This window comes from Sturnus vulgaris, chromosome 1 (assembly GCF_052056855.1).
Source record: "Sturnus vulgaris isolate bStuVul1 chromosome 1, bStuVul1.hap1, whole genome shotgun sequence".
In the NCBI taxonomy this organism is placed as follows: domain Eukaryota; kingdom Metazoa; phylum Chordata; class Aves; order Passeriformes; family Sturnidae; genus Sturnus; species Sturnus vulgaris.
In genome coordinates this window covers 1,433,805-1,451,031 of record NC_142243.1, presented here as the reverse complement: position 1 = coordinate 1,451,031, position 17,227 = coordinate 1,433,805, and the positions used below count along the sequence as shown (strand labels likewise).

At 50.1% G+C, this 17,227-nt stretch overlaps 1 protein-coding gene across 2 annotated transcripts; it reads right to left on the bottom strand.

The window, feature by feature from the left end:
- Positions 1-503: 503 nt before the first annotated feature.
- CCDC12 (coiled-coil domain containing 12) lies at positions 504-17,199 on the bottom strand. Of its 2 annotated transcripts, none has more exons than XM_014892020.2 (7): positions 17,043-17,199; positions 10,263-10,333; positions 3,701-3,780; positions 2,355-2,416; positions 1,925-1,959; positions 1,467-1,543; positions 504-1,193 (listed from the first exon to the last, which is right to left on the bottom strand). In XM_014892020.2, exons 1-7 carry the CDS (start codon positions 17,166-17,168, stop codon positions 1,114-1,116), a joined length of 531 nt encoding a protein of 176 aa, XP_014747506.1. In that variant the 5' UTR covers positions 17,169-17,199; the 3' UTR covers positions 504-1,113. The 2 variants fall into 2 exon arrangements, with proteins under 2 accessions (XP_014747506.1, XP_088033563.1); XM_088177437.1 differs by lacking the exon at positions 17,043-17,199 and adding an exon at positions 15,398-15,547.
- Between the last annotated feature and the right edge of the window lie 28 nt (positions 17,200-17,227).

Below are 17,227 nucleotides of genomic sequence, written 5' to 3'. Positions count from 1 at the left end.
AGGAATGGCTGCAAACACCAGGAACAGGAGAGCCAAGGAGAAGGAAGGAAGCTGGGAATGGAGGAGAAATCAGGGAAAATTCCAGCTGCTCTTTGCTCCCAGGCATCCCCTGGAAGCAGGAATGGGACTCCTGCAGGTGGAAAACCCTCATGGAGGAGCGTGGAGCAGTGGGAAGCAGCAGAGATTGGCAAAAGGACAAGGATCCATCATCCAGGGAATGACCCACCAGGGGAAAAGCAGCAGGATGTGGGAATTACCAGGATCAGCTCTTCTTATCAGCTTGGGAGACCCCACCTGCTCCCCTTTTCCAGAGAAACAGGGTTGGGATCACCCCAGGAACCTGGATCACACAATAACCTGGATCAGCCCATCCCAGGAATTGTGCTTGACCTGTTGTGGCCACCTCCAACTTCCATGGATTCAATCCCACTGCTCCTCCTCCAGCTTCCATGGATTCAATCCCACTGCTCCTCTTCCCACTCCTCTGCAGGATAAGTGACAACTTTTCCCACATGGAATTTTTATTAGGAAAATATCATTAACAATAAAAAACCACAAGAGGGGGAGCAGGACACGCTCCTGGAGGGTCGGGAAATTCCAGGAGCAAAGCAAATCCCACGTGGCACTCAGCCAGGTACAGAGCAGCCAACAATTCCCAAGCCACACAGCCCCTTCCCACAGGATTTCTGGGATATTCCACGGCTATTCCCAAATACTCAGAGCCTCAAGGAGCACAGAACAGGAGCACCAATCCTGGGAAATGATCCAGCTTTTCCAAGGGCTGTTGGAATCTCCCTCCTTTCCCAGAGAGTCTGGATTGACCTTTCTGGCCCCAGCCCAGAGTTTTCCCATTTTTCCCTGCTCCAAGGAAATTCCAGCTGACTGGGAGGGTCTGTCCTGCTCCCATCAACCCCCCCCCCCCCACAATCCCAGCGAGTTTTCCATGAAAGTTCCTCAGCAGCCAGCCAGGCTCCTTGGATCTGCCTCTCCTCCAGGCACGGCAGGATTCGGGAAGTTTGGGAAAAGGGATGAGCAGTCCTGACCAGGGAGGGACCTGAGGGACACGGGGTCGGGTGTGAGGCACATCCAGAGCCTGTTCCTGATGGATTCTCCTCACTCAGAGTCGCTCCCCTCCTGCTTTGCTGATCCCACAGCCGACGCCAGCTCCTCCTCCTGCCCCTTCAAGCGCTCTCCTGCCGGGAGAAAAGCCACGGGGAAGGGATGGATTGGGAATGACCCAGTGAAGGAGCCCACAGCCCTTCCCTTGGCACAATCCCAGTGCTCCTGGAGCCTCCTTGGGACCAGCAGCTTCCCAGATCCATTTGGGAAGGGATCAAGCCCCACCAATCCTTCCCTGGCCCGGTGAGCTCCCAGCATGGATCATGGAATCCCTCTGGAAATTCCCTCTGGAAATTCCCTCAGGAAATTCCCTCCATCCACCCCATTCCCACAGCTCTGGAACGCACGGATCAGCTCTGCAATGGCTCTCTGGGTCCTCTTCTCCAGCTTTTCCAGCTTCTTGGACACATCCCTCTTCAAATCCCTGGCAGGAGGGTGACAAGGTCAGGACAATTCCACAGCCAGGGAGGGCCCACCCTTCCCAGGGGAAATTCCTTCTCTTTCCCAAGTGCCACCACCCCAAAACCAACCCATCCCTCGGTGACAAAGCATTCCAAAGAATCAGCAGGAAAAGGGAATTGTGTCTTCCCCCACAAGCAGGAGGGTTTCCCAATCCCATGGAATGCTCAGGGTTGGAAAGGTCCTTAAAGATCAGCTCATTCCAACCTCCCATGGGATTTTCCTGGCATTTTTAACCCTCAGATCAGGTTTTCCTGGATATTTCCAGCACAGCCTCAAGGGGTTGGAACCCCCCTCACTGACTCCAACACCCTTTTCCCAGGAGCAGCATTCCACAGGCACTCACCAGTCAGGTTTCCTGGGAGCCAAATTTGCCAAATCCTAGCGAAGGAGAGGAGACATCAGTGAAAGCCAAAGGCAACATTCCAGCCTGGAGCAGCTCCAGGTTCCCAGATCCAGATTTTCAGCTCTGGATTTCCCAACCCGGATTTCCCAACCCAGATTTCCTGGTCTGGATTTTCCAACTCAGACTTCCAGGTCAAGAATCTCAGATCCAGATTGCCAGCTCCCCATTTCCCAATCCAGATTTCCCAGCTCTGGATTTCCCAGATCCAGATTTCCCAGATCCAGATTCCCACATGCAGTTTTTTCTGTTCTGGATTTCCCAATCCAGATTCCCTGCTTCAGATTCCCAGACCCAGATTTCCGGCTCTGGATTTCCAGATCCAGATTTCCAGCTCTGGATTCCCAGGAATTCCAGCTCCACCTTTACCTACCACCTCATCGATGATGGGCTCTGGCTTGGCAGCTTCCAGCTGCTCCTTCACCGTGTCCTCCACTAGATGGGGAAACAGGATCAGTGTTGGAAAACTGGGAATTCCACCAGTGCTCCAGGGAGTCACTGGGAGCTCCAGAAACTCCCAAAAGATTCCCTAAAACCCAATTCCCACAGCTTTACTTAAAAACATGGCACCCACACGTGAGTGCATCCAAACCCTTCTGGAGATTCCTAAAAATTATCTGGGAATGACAGAATGATTGAAGCCAGTTGGGATCAAGGCCTCTTTTCCCAACATCTGTAGGGATCAGCTGCTCCAAAAGTTGGGAATTTTGTTCTCCCTCACTCATTTCCAGGCCTCTTTGGAGGAGTCAAGCTCCAGCCCAGGCCTTGGGGAAAGGTCTGGAGATGTCCAGGAAAATGGGAAAAAACCCATGGAAAAAGCCACCCATGGAGGGGCTGTGGCACCAGGAGCACATCCCACTCCAGCACATGGATTTCATGGAATCAAGGACAGTTTCAGTTGGAAAAGCCCTCTTGGACTGAGTCCAAGCATTCCCAGCCCTGCCCATATCCCCAAGTGCCACATCCACAGGGATTTCAAACCCTCTGGGAATGGGGCTCCACCACTGTGGGACAAATGGAATTTTCCCAATATCCAACCTGGTTATTCCCTCTCTCCCATCCCTGTTCCCCGGGAGCAGATCTTGATTCCCCCCCCCAATTTCTGTCAGGGAATTGTGCAGAGCCAGAAGGTCCCCCCAGAGCCTCCTTTTCTCCAGGAAAACATTCCCAGCTCCCTCAGGAATTCCCCAGCTCCATTCCCTTCCCTGGACACACTCCAGCCTTTCCACGACTTTCCTTTCCCATGGAAGTTTTAAGCTCCTACAAAAACACAAGGAAAGGGCAGTGCCAGAATTCCCAGGCATTCCCAGCCCTCCCTTTTTTATTCAGGGCATTTTTCAAGGGATTTATTCCAGAAAAATTCCCCATTTCAGGATCCAGGGAACTCCTTCACTTCCCCCTCAGGTGATTTACGGAAGTTCCAGGTGAGGAAATTCCAGCCCCAACGCCCTCAACTCCAGACTAAGATTTCCTTCAAGATAAATCCAACCAAAACCAGCCAGAATTTCCTGCAGGGAGGCTCCTCCGAGGATGAATCCTTGGATTTGGGCTTGGGAGTGTTCCCACCCCTCTTGAGCAATGCTGGGTGTGAGGGTATTCCAGATATTCCAACCCCTCCAGGTTCCATGGACACCTCATCCCAATGGATCTCCCACCTTGGGAAGAGCACAGAGCATCCCAAGCCCTCTTTTCCCTTCCCACATTCCCAGTTTCTCCCACCTGAGGCTGGTTTGGCCGGGGGCAGCTTCCTCTTCTTCAGCTCTGCATCCTCGGGATCGTAATTCCGCAGCTTGATCTCCCTGGGAAAAGCAGGAAGGGCAGTGAGAAAAATCCAGGGAGCCCCAGTGGGCACTCAGGAAAAGCAGGGAGCTTGGAATCAGGAGCCAGAGGCAGCTGAAATCATGGAATTGTTGAGGTTGGAAAAGCCTCCAAGATCAAATTCATTGATCCAGCCAAAGCCACCGTGGATCCGTGTCCCCAAGTGCCACATCCATGGATCACCAGGAATGGGGACTCCCTTTCTCCATTCCATGAGGAATATTCCCAATATTCCCTGAGCCTCTCCTGTCCTATCCCTGTTCCCTGGGAGAAGAACCCAACTCCCACCTGGCTCCGACCTTTTGGGTCAAAAAACTGGGACACTCAGGATGGAAACCCCAGGGAAGATCCAAAATCATGGGAAAAATTCTTCCAGGGAAAGACAGGAGAAAAAAAGGATTCTTGGTTATCCAAGCATTTCTGGAAGTGCTAAAATCAGGGAACAAATCCCAGTTCTGGAATAAATGGACGATGGAGCTGAGGGAATGAGGAATCCAAACATCACCTGGAAGTTTTTCCATGTTTTTCATCTCCTCCAGGAAAGCTCAGGAGTCAGGAATGAGCCACAATTCCAGGATATTCCCATCTAATTTGGGCTATAATTGGACACCCTCATTCCCATGAGTGACTCCTCACTGGAAGCCTCAAGAGGAATTCCCAAAGCCACAATCCCAGAAAATCCAGCTTGCAGGAGCTCATCCCTCCAGGACACTGCAGAGGCCCCAGGATCCATGGAACAGCTCAGCCCACAGGGATAATGAAGGAGGAGATGCTCAGGGAATTAATTGGGATAAATGCTCCAAGAGAAGCTTGGGAAGCAGAGGATCAGGTTTTTATGGGAAGCACCAAAAATCCAACCTTGAAAGTCACCAGAGCATGAGTGGAAAATCCAACCCTTCCCACTCCATCCCATTCCTGCTCCAGCACGGGAATCTCCTGGCCAAGAGTCTGAGTCACTCCATGGGAGTGCTGGGAACACCGGGATGTGCTCCAGGACCTCGCTGAGGGAAATGATGGAATTCCAGAATGGAAGTGACCCTTGGGACCTTCCACCATCCCAGGGTGCTCCAAGCCCCATCCTTGGACACTCCCAGGGATCCAGGGGCAGCCACAGCTGCTCTGGGAATTCCAGCCCATCCCCTCCCCACCCTCCCAGCCAGGAATTCCTTCCCAAAAAGGAATCTGGAGGATTTGGGGAGTGCAGCATTCCAGAGGGAAGCGATGGGCACTGCCAGGGGTGGCACACTCCCTGGTTTGCCTTGGGAATATTCCAAATCCATGTTTCCCTCAGGCCTGGAGCTCCTGGCTGGGGAAGCAGGAGGGATCCCAGCTTTTTTTGGGAGGTGGCCCTTGGCACCGGCACGCCGGGAATGTGAGGAATGCCCGGAGTGTTCCCGATGGAAACCAGGCCCCTCCGAGCTGGCTCCGAGTCTGGCTTGTGCTTCACTGTTCCAGCCCCAAGGGTTTTATGGAACAAACAAGCCCATGGAATTTTTCCAAGCCTTCCAGCTGTGCAAGAAGCACCGGGAATGGTTTTGCCATGAAAAGCTGGAACAGGGATTTCCTCCGGTGTTAACAGGCTCCTTGTTCCTGTCCTTATTCCCAAAAGTCACTTGGAGCTGCTTAAGGAGCAGCTTCCCAATTCTGCTCCCTGAGGATGAGGCTTTCACCTCCAGGAACAGCAGGAAAAATGTCCAGAGATCATGGAATCATCCTGGAATGGGCTGGGTTGGGAGGGATGTGAAGGATGATCCCATCCCACCCCTGCCATGGCAGGGACACCTCCCACTGTCCCAGGGGGATCCAACCTGGCCTTGGACACTGCCAGGGATCCAGGGCAGCCACAGCAAATCTGGGAATTCCATTCCAGCCAGGAATTCCATCCCAATATCCCATCTAAATCCACTTCTTCCAGCTCAAAGCCATTCCCTGTGTGCTGTCCCTCCAGGCCTTGTCCTCAGTCCCTCTCCAGCTCTCCTGGAGCCCCTTCAGGCCCTGCCAGGGGCTCTGAGCTCTCCCTGGATCCTTCTCCTCTCCAGGGGAACATTCCCAGCTCTCCCAGCCTGGCTCCAGCCCTGGAGCAGCTCCATGGGATCCTCAGGATTTGCTCCAGGAGGTGCTGCCGACATTCCCGGATTCCTCACCCAAGGCACCAAAGGAGGAACAGGCAGAGATCCAGGAGAACCCACCGTGAGGAAAAGCTCCTCCCTGGAAAAGCTGCTCCTGCCCAATCCTGAGCGTGTCCAAGCCCATCCTGCTCCCAGAGTGGCTCCAGAAGGAAGGAATCCCCCCAAAAAATCCCACCTCTCTCCACACCAAACTTGCCAGGCCGGTTGGTTTTCCAGGATGTGCTCCCTGCTGGAGCAAGGACTGGGAGACATCCAGGTGCTCCAGCAGAGCTGGAGAAGATCCCAAATCCATCAGGATTCCCATCCTGTTCCCACAGGGTTTTCCCAAGCACCTGAGCCTTTCCAGGTGGGCACTGGGAGTTTCAATATCCATGAACAAAACCGGGACAAAGGTCACATCCCATGTGGAGCGTGGGACTCTGCTGGAGCTGGATGATATTCCAAACCATTCCCACCCCAGCCATGCCGGGAATACCAAGGCTGGAACGAGGACAAACCTCATCCTCCAGGTTGGGATGGATCCAAACCCAACTTCCACCCTTGAGGTTCAACCAAAAGGAGCCCTGGAGGCACCTTGGGAGCACCTAGATGGGATAAGATCCAGGATAATTGCTGGAATTGCTGGGATCAGATCCATGATCCCAGCATGGAGCCAGCACAAGGATTGGGAGCAGAAAGATGCTCCAGACTTGCTCCCATTTCCAGAAATTCTCCCCCAGGAAGTCTGAGCACCCAAAAATCCATGCCCAACACACCACGGGGTGGATGAATTCCCAGGAATGATTCCTGGAAAAAAAAGCAGCTGGGGAGAGCCAAGGAATGTGGAGCCAAGGGCTGGAAGGAGCAGGGTGTGACCTCTGGAAGCTCATCCTGATCCCAGGGAAAACCCAGGATCATCCAGAGCCTCTCCAGGAGGATCCAGCCAGGACTGGGATCACGGGAAGCTCCATGGATCAGCTCCATCCTGAGGGAGAATCCACAGCATCCTCCAGCTCCAGAGGGAGGAAGGCACAAAATGATGGATCAGAACCTCCAGGATGGAACCAGCTCAGGAATTTTCCCAGCCTGGATCCTGGTGCTCTCAGCTTCCAGGTGGATTTAATCCCCGTTTTCCAGCTTGGAGCAAAATGTGGCAATTCCCAGCTTTACCCATTCCCATTCCCAGCCCTCCTCCTTTTCCTGAGCACATTCCCGATGGGAAGGGATCCCTGGGATGCTCCATGTCCGTGTCCAGATCCCGGGAAGCTCCAACCAAACCCTTCCCGTGTCCCAAACTCAGCTCCCACCTCCTACACTTAGTCCTGATTTTTTTTCCATTCCTTTCCTCATCCCAAACCCCTTCCCGAAGATTTCCACGCTCCGGGATGAAGGGAATCACGTCCTGGATTCTCCTGGCGAGCCCAACCCCCTCTGGAGCAGAATCCCGAGGGATTTGGAGGCAGGGATTAACAAACAAAAGCGCTCCGGACCTGCCCGGTGACATTCCAGAGGGAGGAATTCCTCAGGGAGATCGGGTTTCCCAACCCCCGCTCCTCCCCCAAAGCAGAGCTGCAACTTCCAAGGATAACTCCGTGTCCAAGGGCAGGGCTCGTTTTTTAGGAAAAGTGGATTTGTTTTTCCCTAAAGCTGGATAATTAAGGATTATTTTTGTCCCACCCCACGCCAAGTTTTTCTTTGGATCTTTAGCTCCACTTTTCCCATCTCTGAGGAGCTTTGTTGGGACAAGGATGGGATGGGAATTCCAGGCTCCAGCAGGTCCCTGATTCCCAAATCCAGCGTTTCACCCCTCGGGAATGAGACGGAAAAGCCGAAATCCTCCCACACCCTTTTCCTGGGAAAGGTGGAGCAGCAGCTCCGCTTCCTGGTCCACACAAAAATCCCAACGATCCAAGTTTTGCACAGCTCCAGAGAGAATTCCCAGAGTTTGGATCAGGGATCAGAGCTGGGAAAAGAGCAGGACTTGCAGGGCTGGGAATTTGCAGGAAAATGAGGAAGGAAAAAAAGGGATGGGGAGGTCGGAGTGGAGCAGGAAGTGGCCAAAAAATGGGAGCACAGGCTGGAAAAAATATTGGGAAAACCAGAATTGAGGGGATCTTGTCCTTCCTGCAGCCACTGGAACAGAAAAATTGGGAATCTCCATCCCTGGAAGTGTCCAAAGCCAGGGTGGATGGGGCAGCCTGGGATAGTGGGAACTGTCCCTGCCCATGGAATGGGATCATCCTGAAGGTTCATCCCAGGATTCTATGGAATGCCTTCCCCCAGGGAATCTTTCCTGGGAAAATGAGCAGAGGGAAAAAACACAGAGAAAGGAGTTGGAGAATCCCAGAATTCCAGAATGGATTGCTTGGAAGAGATGATCCCATTCCATGGGCAGGGACACTTCCAGTATTCCCAGGCTGCTCCAAGCCTTGTCCAACCCAGCCTTGGGCACTTCCAGGGATGGAATTTGATGGGATTTCTTCATATCCCAAGTGGTTCAGAGGGAATTCCCCAAATCCTTCCCTAATCAGAGGGAAAAGCAGGGAAAGAATCCTTGGATAACTCCCAGGATGATTCCATGCCCTGGCAGGGACCTCCAGCTCCTTCTTCCCAGAGTTTTCCCTCTCCAGCCATTCCTGAGGGAATGAGCCTGGAATTAGCTGGGAATAAAGAGCCCATGGAGAATCCTTGGAATCACAGAGATCCAAGAAGCTTCCAAACCAATCCATCCTGGAATTCCACACCTGCATGGGCTGGGATGGAGCTGAAGTGAAGCAACCAGGAGAGAAAATCCCAGGATTTTGCTCCACAAACCACAGGATTATTCCCTGAACCACCACATTCCCTATCCCAGAGAATTTTTTTCCACTTGGAAAACCCAACCCAGCTCCTGGAAGTGCTTTGGGAGGGAGATTCCAGCCACCAGGACTCCTCATTTCCCAAATCCAGGTGAAATTCCTGTTTTTTTCCCCTTCTCCCCAGGCCAGTAGTGCCCAGCAATTCCCTTTTCCATAGGGAAATCCAAATTCAAGAGGAAATCAAGGGATGGGTTCTTCCAGATCCAATTCCCATGGGAAAAGTGGACATTCCACAAGAAAAGCAAAAGGAAATCAAAAGTTGGGAATTATCCAGGCAAAATTTGGGATTCAAGGGGAAATTCCATCTGGATCCCAACAAAACAGGGCTGAGATGGTAAAAAGGTGGAAAAACAAAAAAAATCCATCAGGAAGCAAAGTTTCCCCCCCACCCCAAAAGGGGGGAATCCCAAAGAATTCCATGAATTTGAGGAGAAATCTGGGATGGAATTTCCCACTCCACACTTTCCTCTCCACCTCCAACTTCCTTGGATTTTCCAAGAAATCATCCTGAGACAGAGGAAGGATTTTTTTTTTTCTGGATCTGCCACTGGATGAAGGAAAATCCATGGAAAAATTCATTTCCTGGTGCTGCTGAAAACTGGGAATGAAACAGAGCCCTCAGATCCCTCCAGGCAATCCCAGGATAAAAATCAGCCCAAAGCAGGATTTTTTTTTTTTTTTTTTTGGGATTTGGAGAATGAATTCCTCATTCCAGCCAGGCCCAGATCTGCAGGGGTGGGAAAACCAACCCGGATTCCATCAGCTCCAGATCCAGTGGCAGTGCTGGAATGTGAGAGCTCCTGATCCATTCATTATTCAGGAGAGATCCCAAGCTCTGGTTTCACCTCCAGAGCCTTTTCTGCCACAAATTCCATGCACAGAAAGTTCCCTCTCCCAGGAAATTCGGTGTTTTCAGCCCCTAAATCCCGTTTGGGATTTTCTCCACCAGGATATGCTTTTTCCAAGGAGTCATTCCCCACCCCCCCAAAAAAAAAAATAAATAAATAAAACCAAAAGGAAGATTTATCAATTTATTTTCCTGGTTCATTCCTCCCACAGAGGAAGTTTTCAGGGATAAATCCATGGGAATAGGACACATTCCACGTTTGCCACCTAAATTTGTGATGCCAAAAAAAAGCCCTGTTGGGATTTTCCCAGCAGGAAAACACCTTTGGAATCAGCTGGATCTGCCTCAGCTGGGATTGTGCTCCTGTTTTCCAGGGGAAAAAAAAAATCACAGGAATCCATGGAAAAATATCAACCCCTGCTGAATCCATGCAGGAATGGCTGAGAATTCAGGGAAATGCTCCCTCAACCTCAGGTTTTCCCTCTTGATCCATGGAATTTTTGCTCCAAGATGAATCCACCCATCCCTCATCCCAAATTATTTGCACCCAAATTCCTACAGAAAATTCCTATTTAATCACAAAAAGCCAAGGGAAACTCCTCCTGGGAAACACATTCCAGAGGGAAAAGTGGGAATAAAGAAGGAATTACCTGTGCTTGACTGGCTCCTCTTCCTCATCTTCTCTAGGAATTTTGGATTCAGGTTCTCCACTCTCCTTGTTCTGAAAAAAAAAAAAAAATGGGATAATCTATTAGATTTTGGCTTTTCTGGAAAACCAGGAGAGCAAACAGCCCCCAAATCCTCTGAGATTGGGATGTTTTTGGGAATTATAGGAAGAGAAGGGGTAAGAAAGGAATTGGGAATGAGTGATGATCAAAATTTGGGAATTCACAGAGCAGGATTTTTTCCTTCCCTAATTTCTCATTTGGGATGGAAAACGTGGAATCCCACAGAACAACAAAGGAATTCCAGCTCCAGGAAAATGTTGGAACAAAATCCAGTTTCTTTGGAATAGGGAAAGAGGCTCCGTGGGCAGCACCAGATCCTGAAAAAAATTGATGGAATTCCCATTTCCATTCATTATCCAGGCAGGAGCAGGGATGGATGGATGGATGGATGGATGGATGGATGGATGGATGGATGGATGGATGGATGGATGGAATGGTGCCCAGGAGGAGCTGGGAATGAGCAGCCATGGAATTCTGGAATTTTGGAAGGAAAGCAACTCCCCCCAAAAAAAAGCAGGAGCAGCTCTGGATTTTCCAGGAATGGCAGCAGGGATGGACACAGCAAACACTGCTCAGCTCCACTTATCCTGACTTTTCTTTCCATGGAAAATGATTGGGAATAAGGAGATTTTAGCCCTCTCCATTCCCAGAGCTGAATTCTCAATTTTTCCTAAATTTCCTAAAAATTTCCTCAAATTTTCCTTTTTTTTTTTTTTGGTGCCTTTTCCTAAAGGCACAAAAGGCTTGGATGGGAAAGGATCCTAATGATGATCCCATTCCATGGGCAGGGAATTCCCATTATCCCAGGTTGTTCCAAGCTGGCCTTGGACATTTTCAGGGATGAGGCAGCCATGGAATTCCCTGGGAATTCCATCCCAGCAGGAATCCCTTCCCAATATCCCATCCATTCCCTGTGTCCCATCCCTTCTCCAAGGTTCTCTCCCAGGGATCTCAATATTCTCCAGGAAAGTTTCCCAAATTGCTGACTCATTCCCTGGATCCCTCTTCTCCCAAACTCTGTTCCACAATCCAGGTTAAAAATTACATTCCCAGCAAACAGGGAAAGGAGCCAGGGGCTGGAATTTCAGGTTCAGCTCAGCTCAAGGGCAAGGAAAATATTCCTGTTTTATCAAGAGAAAACCAGCAATTATCATCCCTAAAATCCCCATTTAATTCTGTTTTAATTCCTGTTTTGAAATTCATTAAACTTTGGATTCCCAGGAATTCCCTGCTCCTTAAATTCAATAAAAACTGGGAAGAGCCCTCTGGAATTGTCTGCTGGAGCTCTGAGCTGGGTAATGTTTAGCTGCCCTTGAATCCCTGAATTCCAAGTCCTTTCCCATTCCTTCCTCTCCTCATGCTCCAGAGCCTGCATTCCCCTCATTCCTGCTGGGATTTTATCCACAGGATTCAAAGATAAGGAAACACTTGCAAAAATATTCCAAGGAGCCCTGGCTGTTCCCACTCCTGACCATTGAATATTGGGATATTCCAATCCTACCACGAGCTTCCCCAAAATTCCCAATTCTGGTTTCTTTCCTATTAAATCCCAAGTTTTTTAAAAGCTTGGGGATGTTCCTAAAAAAATCAAGGCAAAAGTTTTCTAGGAGGTTGTGGGGGGGGAAAGGAAAGGAAAGGGAAAGGAAAGGGAAAGGAAAGGGAAAGGAAAGGGAAAGAAGGAAAGGAAAGGGAAAGGAAAGGGAAAGGAAAGGAAAGGAAAGGGAAAGGAAAGGAAAGGAAAGGGAAAGGAAAGGGAAAGGAAAGGGAAAGGAAAGGAAAGGAAAGGAAGGGAAAGGAAAGGGAAAGGAAAGGGAAAGGAAAGGGAAAGGAAAGGGAAAGGAAAGGGAAAGGAAAGGGAAGGAAAGGGAAAGGAAAGGAAAGGAAAGGGAAAGGAAAGGGAAAGGAAAGGGAAAGGAAAAGGGAAAGGAAAGGAAAGGAAAGGAAAGGAAAGGAAAGGGAAAGGAAAGGAAAGGAAAGGAAAGGGAAAGGAAAGGGAAAGGAAAGGAAAGGGAAAAGGAAAGGGTGGGAAGGAGCAGGCAGAGCTCTGGATTTGGCAGGAATGGCAGCAGGGATGGACACAGCAAACACTGCTCAGCTCCACTTATCCCGACTTTTATTCCTATGGAGCAGGGCAGGGCTGGCAGGAAGGAGATTGTGGCACTCCTGAATTCCCAGAGCTGAATTCCCAACATTTCCTGAGCCCAGCAGCACCAAAGGCTTGGACTGGGAGGGATCCTAAGGATGATCCCATTCCATGGGCAGGGATCTTCCCCTGTCCCAGGGGGATCCAGCCTGGCCTTGGGCACTGCCAGGGATCCAGGGGCAGCCACAGCAAATCTGGGAATTCCATCCCAGCCAGGAATTCCATCCCAATATCCCATCTAAATCCACTTCTTCCAGCTCAAAGCCATTCCCTGTGTGCTGTCCCTCCAGGCCTTGTGCCCAGTCCCTCTCCAGCTCTCCTGGAGCCCCTTCAGGCCCTGCCAGGGGCTCTGAGCTCTCCCTGGAGCCTTCTCCTCTCCAGGGGAACATTCCCAGCTCTCCCAGCCTGGCTCCAGCCCTGGGGCAGCTCCATGGGATTTTCTGGATTCACTCCAGCAGCTCCAAGCCCTTCCTGCCCTGAGGATCCCATCCCTGGATATTTGGGATCCCACCTGAGCCATCCCACTCCCCTCTTATCTCCAAACCCACATTCCCAGGCTGGAATTGTTGGGAAGAACCTCCAGGAACATTTTCCAAGGTGAAACATTCCCTTTGCTCCAACCCTGGGAGCCTTTTTGACCTCCCTAAAAAAAAAAAAACCCGGATAGGAACGGATCCTTCAGAGCCCTCCGGGTGTTTTATCCTGGCTGGAAAAAAAACTTCCCAGGGCTCTGTTTCCACAGCAACAATTCTCCCAAGCCTTTGGCACTCCATCACGAGGAGCTTTGCTCCAGCAAAACAAATCCCAGAAGGAAAAAAAAAAAAACAAAAAAAAAAACCAAAAAAAACCGGGAAAAACAAGGACAAGGCAAAGTGAGGGACCGTGGATTGTCCCGGGTTTTGGGGAAGCAGAGAAAGGGTGGAAAAGCAGGAAAAGGCTGAGGAAAGGAGCAGTGCCAGCCCTTCCTCCTGCTCCAAAGCCTCTCCCACCAGGAAGGTGTGGAGGAGCAGGGATGTGGCTCTGGAGCAAATCCAGCCGGGAACAAAAGCTTGGGATGAAGCCAAAGGAATTTTTCCAGCTCGAGGAACAACACAGGGAACGCTGCAGGAGCAGGGATGAGGGAAGCAGCAATGGGAGACCCTTCCTTCCCAAAAAAACACGGGAATAATCCGGCTTTTATAGGATTTGGGGATTAAAAAAACAGCAGGAGGAGATGTGGAGTTCTTGGATTAAGAATTTTGGGATGGAAAAGGGAATCTGAAATTCCCACAGCCATCCCAATCTGGATTTTGTTGAAGGATCTTTTGGGAATTATCAACAGCATCCCCAAAGGATGAGGAATTCCCAAGGAATTTTTCTGGGAAATTCCCTCAGAGTGGAACTTTGAGCCATCAAATCCCAGAATTTCACAGCAAAAGCAAAAGGAAAAGAGGGAAAAGCTGGAAATTCGGGATGTCCACAATGGGAAATCCCAAACAGTGTCCCAGCAAGGAATTTTTTCCTTAAATTACAGGAAAAGTCCCTCACCCCCTACTTTCCACAGGAAGAAAGGAAAAGTGGGAATCCCAAAGCAGGAATTTCGAAATTCCCAGATTTTTCATTTAAATTCTCTGAATAATCCTGGAATATATTCCCACAAAAAGCTTTTCCACAGCTCAACCTCTGCAGGATTCCCTCGGGAATTCCAGCACTGCACACAAAGGAAGCTCCTGGAGCAGCTTCCCATTTTTTTTCTATGGAATTTCCAAGCAGGAATCTCCTTATTGCAACGATTTCTTCTCCTCTCCTGTTATTTATTCCACCTAAATATTTTTGGTGAATTTTCCTTGAGGGAATCTGATCTGGAAACTGAGGGAGCAGACAGAAAAAATTCCCTTTTTTCCTGTTTTGGTGTCTCCAACCTGAAGAGAATCCCAAAAAAAAAAATCTGGATTTCTCCACAGGCAGGACTCAATCCAGGTTTTTCCCACTGAAAACAATGGGAATAACCCAAAATTCCATTCACAAGACACTGGAGTGACAGGAAAACTCCAGGAAAAGCAGAATACCTTAAGTGTTGCAAGAAACTGGGAAAATTGAGATATTTCTGGGATAATTTCCTTCTTTCAGCTTCCCCCTAATTTTTAGGAAGTCCTGGACTTCCAAGGATTTTTTTTTTTTTCTAGTGCAAATCCATTGCCCTTGAAACGTTTCCCAGAGATCATTTGCATTCCCTGGATTTCTGGAATTAAAGCTGGAAAACAAAGGGATGAGCTGTCAAAGGGAACAGAACCACGTGGGAATAAAGGGAATGGGATAAAAGCAAGGAAAAGCCTTTAAAAGCTCCCAGGAAAAAAAAAAAAAAAAAAAGAAGCAGGAAAAAAAAAGAAGTAAGAAAAAAAAAAAGAAGCAGGAAAAGCTTCCCAAAGACCTTGAGCTGCTCCACAAAAACTGCTGGAATTTTCACCAGCTCGAGATCATCCTGGAATACTCAGAGTTTATTCCCTTTAAAACCTGGAATTCCTGCTGGAATCACAACCTCAGGTTTGCTTCCTTATGGATTTCAGGCCTGGAATGTTTTGGGTTCCCTGTCCATGGAATTGGTTGAGCTTTAAGGCCCCTTCCCAAAAGAAATCCGGGATTTTGGGATTCTCCTAGATTTAATAAAGCAGGAATTTCAATCCAAACCCTTTCCACACCACAACAGAATTCCCAAATTTCTCCCCTAAGGGCTGGGTAAAGTCTCCTTCTATTCCAAGCTCTTTTCCAGGAGTTTGGAGCATTCTCCATCCCTCTGGAATGACTACATCCACCCAGTTGGAAAAATTTCTTTCCAACCCTTTTTCATTTCCCCACCCTCAGCTTCCCATTCTTGGAAAATCAGGAATTCTCCATTAAAAAAAAAAAAAGCAAAGAGCTGCTTGGAATTCCCTACCCTGGGAATGGGATATCCTTGAAGATCTTTCCCAACAAAGCATTCCATGAAATAAGCAGGAAAAAGAGCAGAGAATTCCCAATGCTGGCACAGCATCCCCATCCCTGTCTCCACAGCTGATCCCAAACAGGCTCCATGTCACTCCTCATTTCCATGGATCCCATCCCAAAGCTCCAAAAAAAAAAAAAAAAAAAAAAAGAGCAAATCCAGCTGGAATTCCAAGAGATGAAAGGAGCCTTTAATCCTTTTTTAATAGAGAGGGATGAAAAAGGGGGGGAAAACGATGGAAAATCTCTGTGTCCATTGCCATGGAGATGGGAATGGCAGGGGAGATTAAGGAGCAGCGGGAAAATCCAATCCCAGCAATTTTCTGCTGGATTTTTTTTTAGGAATTAACCCTCCCGTGGAAAAATGCTAGCAGGAAACAAGAGGCTGTATTCAAGGAAAAGAAGGAAAATCATTGGAATGGTGGGGTTTTTTTCCAAGATTTTGCCCCTACTGGTGACAGGAAAAGAGGGTCTGAGTTCTGGAATCCTGGAATTCTCGAGGCTGGAAAAGCCTTGGAGATGGAGTCCAACCATTGGCAGCACTGATCCGGGTCCCCAAGGGCCAATCCACAGGGATTTCCATCCCTCTGGAAATGGGAATTCCACCCCTGCCCTGGGAGCAGCATCCCAAATAATATCCCAAATATTCCAGAGGCTGCACATGGAGGGGATGAGGGCTGGGAAGTGCCAAATCCTCCGTCCCACCATATCCCAAAAAAACTGAGGATCCACGTGGGATACTCTGGGACCCCAAAAATCCTCAAATCCTGTCCCACCCAAAGAAATGAGGATCCCAAATAACTCAGGATTCACCCAGGATGTGTGAACACCCCCAGCCCCTCTCCCATCTCGAACTCTCTGTGTCTCCCCAACATTCCCAGCCCCATCCCAGACCCTCTGCATTCCATATCCCAAATAACTCAGAATCCACGTGGGATCCTCTGATTCTCCCCCAGCCCCGTTGGGACCCCAAAACCATCAAACCCCGTCCCACCCAAAGAACTGAGGATCCCAAATATCCCAAAAATCTCAGGATCCACGTGGGATCCTCTGACACCTCCAACTCCTCTGGGACTCCAAAAATCCTCAATTCCTATCCCAACACATCCCTAATAACTCGAGATCCACGTGGGATGCTCTGACACATCCAACCCCTCTGAGACCCCAGAAATCCCCAATTCCTGTCCCACCGCATCCCAAAAATCTCAGGATCCACATGGGATACTCTGACACCTCCAGTCCCTCTGGGACCCCAGAAATCCTCAATTCCTGTCCCACCACATCCCAAAAATCTCAGGATCCACGTGGCTCCGTCTGGGACCTATAGAATCCTCAATTCCTGTCGCACCACATCCCAAATAACTCGAGATCCACGTGGGATGCTCTGACACATCCAACCCCTCTGAGACCCCAGAATCCTCAAATCCTGTCCCACCGCATCCCAAAAATCTCAGGATCCACGGGGCTCTCTCTGGCTCTCCCCCAGGCCTGTCCCCAGGCCCACTCCGACCCCTCCAGGCCCCTTCCGCAGCCTTGTCCCCACCGCGGGTCCCGTCCGAGCGCCGCCCCCGCGCTCCCAGCTCCCAGCCCGGCCCCACCTGCAGCGTTCGCTGCCTCAGCGCCTTCAGCCGCTCCCGCCGCTTCAGCGCCTCCTCCTCCAAGCGCCCCAAAACCAATCCCTCGGCCTCCTGCGGGCCTTCCGTGCCGCCGCCGGGCGCCGCCATCTTGTGCCCCCCGTCCCGCCTGCCGTACAGCGCGCTGTGCGCATGCGCGCCAGGCCGGG

Bases quoted from the DNA above. Each gene is read 5' to 3' on its own strand.
- CCDC12 (XM_014892020.2), bottom strand. From the start codon at position 17,168: ATGGCGGCGCCCGGCGGCGGCACGGAAGGCCCGCAGGAGGCCGAGGGA. The intron at 1,960-2,354 runs GTAGGTAAAGGT...CTCCTTCGCTAG, and splicing joins AGCCCATCATCGATGAGGTG to GATTTGGCAAATTTGGCTCC. The intron at 1,194-1,466 runs GTGCGTTCCAGA...TTCTCCCGGCAG, and splicing joins AGCCATTGCAGAGCTGATCC to GAGAGCGCTTGAAGGGGCAG.